Here is a 10,609-nt window from a genome sequence, read left to right as displayed (position 1 = left end):
ATGACAAAATAAAAAATTTGCTATATATATATTTTTTTATGGTGCTGCGTCTATATATGATTTTTGTTCGCTAATATCATTTTTTTCAATTCAGGAGGTTAAAAAAAAATGATTCCATTGGCCACAACATAAGTGGTCAGCTCCGGTTGGATTATTAGGCCAGTGGAACTTGGATGATTGTCACAAGAAATATGTGAACTTGAATTGGTGGTCGCTCAGACTATCTAGAATTCATTTTGATGAAAAGATTGGATGCCTACGTCGTTTAAAAGATTATTTGATCTAACAGCCAGCTGCCCACCACTAGAAACCATTTAGGATGACCAAGATGGCCTTACTTGTCAGGGTAATCATGGTGGGAAATGAAATTTGGGATGAGATGACAAAAAAACCCGGTGCTTGAATCTGATCGACCACTGGGTGGTAGTCAAATTTGGCGGATTCCAATCGTTTATGGCAGGAGTTGGCCAATCATGATGGCAGATTTTTATGAACATTTTTGAATAATTCCGGTGCAAGGGTGCATCTCGTCATGGCTATATATTTTATTGTTGTATGTTGTAAGCTGTAAGCCTCCTTTTTTTTTTTTTTTTTTTCCTCACTATCACTGTTATACGTTTCAATTCGACTACTATCATGGTCAATTTGTATGGCTGGCTATCTATTGGATCATCCACATTAAGTAATCAATCCTATTATAGAAGTTGGTTTTTTAATTGAATAATTATATTCACTTGTCTGCTCTAGCTAAACTGAAATCTATTGTGTTAATTTTCATTGCTCCATGGGGGTCAAATGTTTGCACTGAAACTAATTTGGGTCAACCAGCTAAATAATGGTGGAACAATTAGGTAATTGGTTAATCGAATTATCAATGTCTCGTCTAAAACTATTGACCCAATTATGCATGTATTTGGAAACATATAGTTGCCACTTGTTTTTCATCCAAGAGGTTACTTGGAGGTAGTTTTTTTTTTTTTTTTTGGCTGAAATCAACTACCAGAAGGTAGCTTTTCGTGAAGAAAACCATCCAAAGAAAGTTGTTTCTAGTAATAATCCCAACCTCGTCCTTCCGTAAGATTATGAAGATAATTTCAATTGTTTGCTCTCTCATATTTCAACAGTGCAACAGTTTCATTGGATGTTGATCACTTCTAACTTCAATTATTTGCTCAATCATGATGCAACTGAAAAGAAATATGTAAAAGATCTCAACTATTCATCCATGAATCTCGTGATCTTATTCACATAAATTTGCATCTTCTCCTTTATAAATACTAGATACGAGGGATTCAATTATGAAAAAAAACTCAACACCATACCCGCAAACTTCTTTCATCTCTCCTGCCTCCCTCCAATATTTGTGTAATTTAAACATCAGAGGATCTTCAATCGGACATGCTCCGATGACCTCCTAATCAATTTCTATGGTTGTGGGACAGTCCGGTGCCATAGTCGCTCCTTCAATCCAACTGAGGCAAGCAGCTCACTTGTCAGCTTATCCATTTGTCAGATTGGGTTTTAAGCAGCAACAATAACCCTGGTACCATGAGCACTGATATCATGTTAGCTAATCAAACACCAAAAGTCTAAGACAGGGCATGCACCAATAATATACATCTAGCTTAATAATTGATATTGCTCCCTCTATCTCTCTCTCTCTCTCTCTCAATCAAGGATGGGGGAAATCTTAGCTGGAATTCACATGAGAGTCTTTGAAAACTTTACCAACTGCAGTATTTATTATTTTAAATATACTAGTTATTCACTATTACGTAAGTTTGAGCCTAAAACCTATCACTACCTACCAGCTAGGCTTAACTCGCTATTCCCTTGCACAACTCTTCTTTGTCTAAACTAACCAACCCATCCAACCTCAACTAGGATTCCATTGCATGAATAACTTTTCCACGCCTGCAGGACTTGGCTTAAATAATGCAATTATAATCTCTTGTACGATAAATCGTGATCCCTTCAAATATCATGCATAAATTATTAACTAAATCTAAATCAATATAATATATATATATATATATATATATTATCCATTATTTACTATAGCTGATCTTTCTCCACTGTCATTTTTAATATAAACAAGACTAAGATGACATTATGGAGGACCAATCTAACTATGACATTTCATAGCCATGTGACCTAGTTGTACCAGACGTAGACGTTGTCTCTCTTTATTCCTAGAGGACACCAGTACGAGGGGCATGATTTTGCCTAGAAATCAAGGCATGGTTAAATGCACAATTCAAGGAGCACTGTTAAACCATGTGGCTGGCTGCCTCATGGCTTGCATCCTGTCCGAACTCAAGTTGCTTTTTAATATAATAATATATCTTCTTAATTAAGTCACTCTAAAGATGATGTGTTGAAATAAAAAAAAAAGAGTAATTAGTTAAAGTAATCACAAGTTTTTGCGGGTACGTCTCTGCCATCATGCATGCCTTGGCTAGCGAGAGCTATTTCTCCGCATTGCACGGGTCTGAGGTTGAGCTGGCCGTGTCTCCTCTTCCATCTTGTCTCATATGGGGTCACGGTTTCACCAATTCGAAACCAATGCGTTTTTAATTCTTGACCTCTCCAAATTTCTTTAAGATGGCCTCCTTTGTGTTCTCTAATTCCCTCACTGAATGGCCTTTTAATCTAACAATTTCTGTAAATAATCTAGTTTAATACAAAAGAATGAGTTGTAGTTTTGGTTGAAGACAAAGCATCTAACAGAATTTGCGTATATAAAACTAAATATATCCAGCATGTCGAGCCTTCTTATTGTTTAATTTTAATTAAGAAACATGACAAGAGTAAAATTGCACCCTGCTCAACAACTACTAAAGCTTTTTTATCTTAACAATCACCATAATTGATCTCCTTTAGTACAGAATAGGAACTGTGCTTACCTGCTTATGTTTTAAGCCGTAAAATGTTTACTTGTGTTGCATAAATATAAACACTTCAAGCATGTGAAGCCTTCTTTATCTTTTAATTTTTACTAACATTAAGGAGATGACACTAATCATCCACTAAGGCATGATCTTGTGTGTATGAGTATGTTAAATATGCATGAGTTAATGCAGGTGGGAATAAATATCTGTCTTGAACGAAACAAGATAATGTCTGAGTAGTTCTTGCGGTTGACCATGTCTCCTTATGATACTATTGGGATTAGCTTACCCTGGGACCACTATCCCTTCATAGTCCCTCTATTATCTTTTCTTTTTTCACTGGTTTTTGTCAAATTTGAAAGAAAAAAATTGCTGTAGGGAACCGATTCCGTGAATGAAATATTTCATTGCGAGACTTTTGTACCAAAGGTGTAATTTGATTGAATAAAATTCAGATGCATGGAGAAGGTTATGGTCCTTTTTTTTTTTTTTTTTTTTATTGGAACTATATTTTTATTTATTTTTATGTTTAACTATTCAGATTTTTTTTTTATCTTTGAAAATGATATAATTATCCTACGAGGAATTAGCTGCGCATACATTTGATAGATCTTAACTTGCTTTTAGTTGATTGCAAGCAGAAGAATATATGGCAGACAACATATCATTAAGAGAAGGCAGAGAATTACGAGGATCCCACTCATTAAAGCAGTGAGTCCTTGGCCTGCAATCCAGTCTTTGTGGTGTTCATAAGCGTCCCATCTAGAATCCTCATAAATGATGCATTTTTTATTGCTCTAAAGGAGATTAGACATTTTATAGTTATTTATTTATTTTTTTTTTAAAGGACTTGCATTGCTATGCGACTACCAGTGGATGCAGGGCTTTACTTCGTTTCGATGGGGGGACAAGTCATTTTTCGGATCAGAATAGTTTGATTACTTGATGAAGAGGTGACTCATCAAGATTTATTCACCATCCTAACAAAAAAAAAAAAAAAAAAATATGGAGCTCGAGAAATATTAAAATAATAAATATAAATATGATTTTAGATGATTATCGATCTTCAAATCAAATACCACTTAATTATAAAATTAATTAAAAAAAATGATTGATTTTGGATCTGATCGAAGTCTCTCTCCGTCCGTGTATCAATCCAATCACCAAACCCTCTCTATCTTTTGGACGATGAAGTCCAAATCCTCAAAGGCGATCCATCCAAATAGGGCATAGCCTTATATCAAAGAACTCACTCAATAATACATGACCAATCTTTCTCGGAAGGCAACAATGGTTAATCTGTCCGATGAATAACCGAAGTCAATTGCCTATCCATAGATCTCGGATAAGTTTTCCCTAATCACATGCATATAGACTTAATTGCCATACTTAATTCTCATGAACAATGTGCATAACTCTTGTTTGTATCTGACATGCATAACATACACCCCATTATCTTAAATAGACATAATTTTTTTGGAACCATTACTAATTCTATGATAATGGATAGCTATTCTCTCTCTATATAAAGAAAAATTTAATTATTTTTCATAAAATAGAGTCTAAACTCTATTATTCTCTCACTCTCTACTCTACTGCTTGCTAAAAGCTCCGTCTAATTTAATTATGGGTCCATCAAAAAATCTTTGATAAGTAAATTTTTTGGAGGATATTTACGAAGGAACATCTCTATTCCAGCAAGAGTCGTCATCATATCGGGAGATGACTGATCTCTATCTCGATAGGAGATCAAGTTCGGCCATAAATCAAAGGCTCTCGACAATAATTTTCATGCATGTTTTAATGCTGGGAGGAATGATAGGATCGATATTTTAAAACAATATTATTTGCTATAGCGATTGTTGATTCACGGAATGCGTCCATTTTCCCCATTTTTGTCTCCATTCTCAGGGAGGTGCAGTAGAGATGGCTAGGGAGCTGGGCGAGGTGAGGAGAAGCTGGTCCCCCCATCCAAGGGACCACTTGAGCATTCTAAACGTCCGCACACAAAACTATATGCAATTACTGCTGGTGGATTAACAAGGTTAATTTGGAGCTGTTTTTTTTTTTTACTGAGCCAAGTATGAACCATACGATTTAACTAATTTCTTTCTTAGCGTCCCAATACGGTGATCCAAGAAGTGCTCCTAAATCCCCCAATTGATTAGAAAATAATTAAATCTTAATTACATATTTTCTCTCTTAATCTTAATTTTTTATTTTTTCAAAACTTTGGTCACAATTCACTGAAAGCCCGACTTGTCAAAATCGAAAAAGTTCACTGTTTGTTCCTCCATGTTTTCCAGACTAAAAATTCTTACTTTTTTTATAAAACTTTCGTGAAAAAAAGAAGCTCGCGGTTTTCTTTTTGATTCCATGGAAGAATACTAGTAATTCTTATAGACTATTAATTTTAAAACATGAGCACGATATTTAAATTTCCGCATAAAATTCTCCACCGAAGTGACCAAAATATCCTCACCATTGCCTGATAAGGGAGATTTCGGTAATTTTAAAGGTCGACCGTTGGACCAGGGTGCGGTTCAAATAGCGGGCGACGAGGGAGAGACCCAAAAGACCCGTTCCCCTCCACTTGGAGTCGGGCAACTCCAAGCGAGAGCCGTTCGACTCTCTCTCTTTCTTTCCAGAAAAAGAGAAGTGAGACGAAGGAGACGACGACAAGAGCGAAACGAATCGATCATTCGAACGCGAATTCCCATACCCCCTCGAGATCCGGCCTCCCTTTGGTAAGCTTTAATCCAATCTCTCTCCTTTTTTTTTCTTTCCCTTCTTCCACTGACACCGATCTCTTCTTTGCTTCCTCTCTAATGGCGCTTTTTTTTTTTTTTTCCCGTTATTGTCTTTTTCCGATTTTTGTTTTTTTTTGGTGACATGATAAAGGGCGAAGCTTGGGCCTTTTCCTCATCGCAAGGGAAGGAATCCGATGCTTATTTAACGGTAAGGACTCGCTTGGTGCGCGTGCGGGATAATCGAGTTACAAGCTTCTTGATTTTTTATTTTTCGTTGGATTTTTGGGTTAGATTGTGGTCGTACAAAGAAAAGTTGGATTCTTTGGGGATTTTGTTGCTGTTTTCCTGCGGAATTTGAGCTGAAATGGAAGGAAATGAGCTCCGACGGAGCATGACGCTCTCCGACCAGCTGTCCATAGAGGACTCGCCCAATCCTAAGGTCGCCGAGAAGCGGGAGACCTTCGCCGCCGGGAGCGGCCGTGGCAGCGTCAGCACCCGAACTTTGATGGACATCATCAAGGAGGAGCACGACGCCAACGGGGGCGCCGGCGCCGGCACCGGCATTAACTGGAAGTCCTTCAAGGAGCGCCTCAGCCTCCGACGCGCCAGCGCCGCCTGGGCCACTCCCCGTGCCCCCATCTCCGACCCCGAGGTCGTCGTCTCCGTCCGCCACAATCCCGCCGCCGCCCTCGGTCGCTCAATCTCCCGCTCCGTCTCCGTCCGGAACGCCGACGCTCCCTTCCCGGGGTCCGCCTCCCGCCGCCGACCCATCATCTCCGAGTGGAACGCCGCCACCACGGGCACGGCGGTGGGGGAGGTGGAGGAGTCGGACTCTCCGGCTAGCGGCGGCAGCAGGGGAGGTGAAGAAGAAGGGGAGGGTAGCGAAGGGTCGAGCCACAGTGTCACCGGCGAGGCGGGGGTGGCGGTGTCGGCGCCGGCGGCGGAGGAGGAGCCGGTGAGGATTTCTTTGATGGCGCTGCTGGAGCAGACGGACAGGTGGGGCGGAGATGGCGAAGAGGCGACGGAGGAGGAGGAGGAGGAAGCGGTGGAAGAGGAGGAGATCGCGGACGGTGAGGAGGAGGAAGGCGGGAGGATGTACCATGTGTGCTGTGTGTGCATGGTAAGGCACAAAGGCGCCGCCTTTATCCCCTGCGGCCACACCTTCTGCCGGCTGTGCTCGCGGGAGCTCTGGGTGAGCCGCGGCAATTGCCCTCTCTGCAATGGCTTCATCCTTGAGATCCTTGACATATTCTAGTCCTCTCTACATTCTCCCTTGCCACCATCCATATTGGTTAATCTTCTTCTTCTTCTTCTTTTCTTCTCTCTACCTTCATACATAACTGTTGAATTGAATGTTCTTTTCTTCTCCAAGAAATTCTTTAATTAGGTGGTGGAGATTTCTGTCTAATTTTACCTTCTTTTTTTTTTTTTAATTTATTTTTGGTTACGATTTGGAGGTCTGATGACCATGTTCTTGAAGCTGGATTGATGATACGTGGGGGTAATGGGCTAATGGTAATAATGTAATTGTAATTTATGATGTATGATCACTACAATTTATGAGTTTTGATGAGGACATTGTTTGTTGCATGATAAGCCCCTTTTTTTTTCGGATTGAAGGATGCTAAGACATTTTTTGCTGTTGGAAGTGTTAGTGTATGTGGAGTTGTGAATAGTTTTACCGATAATCCTTTTGTTTATAATTCAACTGAGCTTATTAGGTGGTTTCAGAACCAGATGAAGGATTAGTGTTATTATGCATGTTAGTCTTAAACTAACTTGATAACAAAAGTTATCAATTATTTGTATATCTGTGACCTTTCTCCCTTAAGGAAAAAAAAATTATATCTGTGACTGATCCTTAGCTCCCTTGTCAGTTATTACCATGTGCTTTAGTTGTACTCTTTCATTTAGCTCCTAAATAAATGGAAGTTAGATAATGTCACTTATGTTATAAATAAGATCTATGTTAATCATGATACATCCTGCCAGGTCCATGCCAGTTGGGACAACTTTAGTTGCCATGGTTACAACTATTATATGGTAAGAAGCAGTTTTTTTTTTTTTTTTAATTTTTTATTTTTTAGAGGAAGGGAGACAAGGCTTGTATTGTTAGGTTCTCATGCGAATGGATTGGGCATTAAATGCCATGGTTAGTTAGGGTTGTTGTTTCGGCTTACGTGGTGGACAACTGTCCCAATCACTTTCACTGGCAAATTAAATTTTTATCCAGTTACCATCTACAAGAAGAACTCTTTGACCTTCCAAATACTTGCTCATGGCCATCCATACATATATATATATATATATATATATATATATATCATGGAGGCCAACTCATACAGAGCAGTTTGACATGGGGAAATTATGCCCTTGGACCCCATGTATCATATGGCCGTATACCATGCCGATAATCTCATCTTCGTCCCATGGGCTCCATTCATCATATTTGTACTCATCTCCATGATTGATCCATGGCAATGAGATAAAATGATTGGCATGATGTATGATCACATTGGTGCATGTGGTATAGGGTATAATTTTACGTTGATAATAAGCCAAAAAAACTATAAGACTGACTGAGTATTGCAAAGAGTCACAAGCAAATATACTTGGATCACTCTGTCCCTTTGGAACCATGCTATCCCAAATCGCCTCCCAGTTTCAGCTTCTTTTAGGTAGTGGAACAAGTGATTTGGGCCATGCCAGAAAACTTTTACCTGACTATTTGTCCATTTTGTTGCGTAATGACCAGTGAGCAAGGGGTTGTTCTCGTCTGTCCAGATTAAAAGGTGCATGTGATGCCGTTCCCAGAAGAAGGTAGTTGAGCTACCTCCTCTCTCCCTTCCTCTAAACTGTTTGATAGTGATGGCATTGGATTCCATTCAGCCATACCACAGCCAGAAATAGTTTAAAAATTTATGGCGTCCCTTCTCAGTCCAGTGGTTCACCAAACACTTTAAAGGCTTGTTTAGATGTTTCTATAAAATAAAGATAAAAATTCTGTAGGAATCAAACCTGTTAGCCCATCTAGCTTATGTTTCTTAAGAGTCTATCTAAATCCAACACAGATCCGAGTCTTTGGGTTGCAGGACTAAGATCTTTTTTTCTTCCCACAAGATTTGGACTATGTGGAGTTTGGTTGATAGAGTCATGTTTAAATGGATTGTCAATTCATAAATTTGAAGGATTTTCAACCCAATCATATACAAACAGCTAAACAAGTCCTCAAAGATTCATTTGATTCCTAAAAATATGATGTATGAGAAAATATTTTAGCATATTTGGTTGACCATAGAAAAATGGCTTATTCTAGTAGTTTATATTTGATTGAACATCCACTTTTATGAAGAAACTATATAAAATATCTATTATATATTTAATATAAAAAAAAATCACATCTTATTCCATATATAACCATTATTTGTAAATAAAAGATTATGATAGTTAAAGATATTTTTGGCTGTAGATCGTAATGGAGGATGGTTTAAGGTGTTGTGATAAAGAAAATATACATTTTTTATCGTAGATTTTTTAATGGCTCAAAAGGATATTTTTGGCAAAAAAAAAAATCTTCAACTGTTATTGTATGGAAAAGCCAAAAGCCTATGTGGTATATGGATTTTTTTTTTCATGAAATATGAGAATTGTATTCTCATGAGATCATTTGTTTCAATCTCTTTCATCTGAAACTCTAACCAAACAAGAGGGAGTTGCAGGCTATGCTATTAGATAATTTCAATGTAATAATCAAACAAGAGAAGACAAGAGGACTGGGACAAAGCATAATTGCATTATTATTGTCAGTATCAATTACCTAGGTCTAACATAAAGGAATGGCGGCTCACCTGTGCTATAATTACTCATGATGCTTAAGAAAGCACCATCCAAGATTGAAACCTAGAACCTTTGACTGCTTGCAAGCAAGATGCATGACCACTGGGGCAAGCCGCTGGTCATAGGTTCCAAAATGTATTTGGACCTAGATAATCTACAATAGATAGTTCTTCCTTGCTTTTTAGAAAAAATAAAAATAATGAAATAACAAAAAAAAAAGGAATTTTTGGATCTTGCAATCTACAATTTCTGTCCTCTCTCTCTCTCCCTCTCTCTAAAAAGTATAGCTCTAAATAAAAAATAAAATAAAGGAAACAGAAAACTATGCAACCAAAAAATCCAACAGGTATATCCCGGAACAGTGCTGGCTACCGGACCGGATCCCCGAGTTCCAAGTTGAGCAGTGGCGTTTTGACTCTATATCTTTTATTTTTACAAAACCATGATTATAAAAAATAACGATGGGCATTTGTTGAAGCAGACACGAGGAATCAAGGTGGGCTCAGAGCCTTTGGGAGTTGTAATGAGGCTTGGTCGTTACTAAACAAAGACAGACAATCACTAACTCAAGGTCATGTGGGCACCTAGGACAGCCCTTCTCCCGGGCAAGTACCATAACCATGTAAGTTATAAATGCACTGCAACTGAGAAGTAACCACTGAAGTAATAATTGTTTCTCTCATTCTGGATTTGCCAGTGCGTTTCAGAGATGAAGGGGACTCCTGTTCACTTTTCTCCAGCATTAATAACCATGCTCATCATGCGCATTTCAGCATCAGCCCGTGGGCCAGTGCTTTAAAAACTGCTATCATTGCATGGAAACTACATGAATTCTAGTTACTGCATGTCAACTATTAAAGGTGCATTCATGGGGTGTGATGGGGAGAAACTTTTTCATTGTTGGAAAGGAAACATGCAGTAGCTCCTCTTAGAATAAGGTGCATAAAGTGCAGATATTGTCACCATGTAAGCATGGTGTTCAATGGCATTTAACAATGTATATTTTGTTTTTCTGAAGATTTTCTTATGAGGCATACTTGAGTTGTGATTCAGATGGCTCCTCCTATGGTGGGCTAATAGCAACCCCCTCCAACCTAGATGGGCACTCATTAATTTACATATCTACATGAT

At 38.5% G+C, this 10,609-nt stretch overlaps 1 protein-coding gene across 1 annotated transcript; it reads left to right on the top strand.

Moving 5' to 3' along the window:
- Nucleotides 1–5,469: 5,469 nt before the first annotated feature.
- On the top strand, nucleotides 5,470–7,251 carry LOC105048951 (uncharacterized). Its single transcript, XM_073261145.1, has 2 exons — nucleotides 5,470–5,849; nucleotides 5,933–7,251. The coding sequence occupies exon 2, from the start codon at nucleotides 6,006–6,008 to the stop codon at nucleotides 6,894–6,896; it is 891 nt and encodes a 296-aa protein (XP_073117246.1). The 5' UTR covers nucleotides 5,470–5,849; nucleotides 5,933–6,005; the 3' UTR covers nucleotides 6,897–7,251.
- Nucleotides 7,252–10,609: the final 3,358 nt, after the last annotated feature.

Source organism: Elaeis guineensis, chromosome 7 (assembly GCF_000442705.2).
Source record: "Elaeis guineensis isolate ETL-2024a chromosome 7, EG11, whole genome shotgun sequence".
Lineage (NCBI taxonomy): Eukaryota > Viridiplantae > Streptophyta > Magnoliopsida > Arecales > Arecaceae > Elaeis > Elaeis guineensis.
This window is presented reverse-complemented; position numbering and strand designations above follow the sequence as displayed.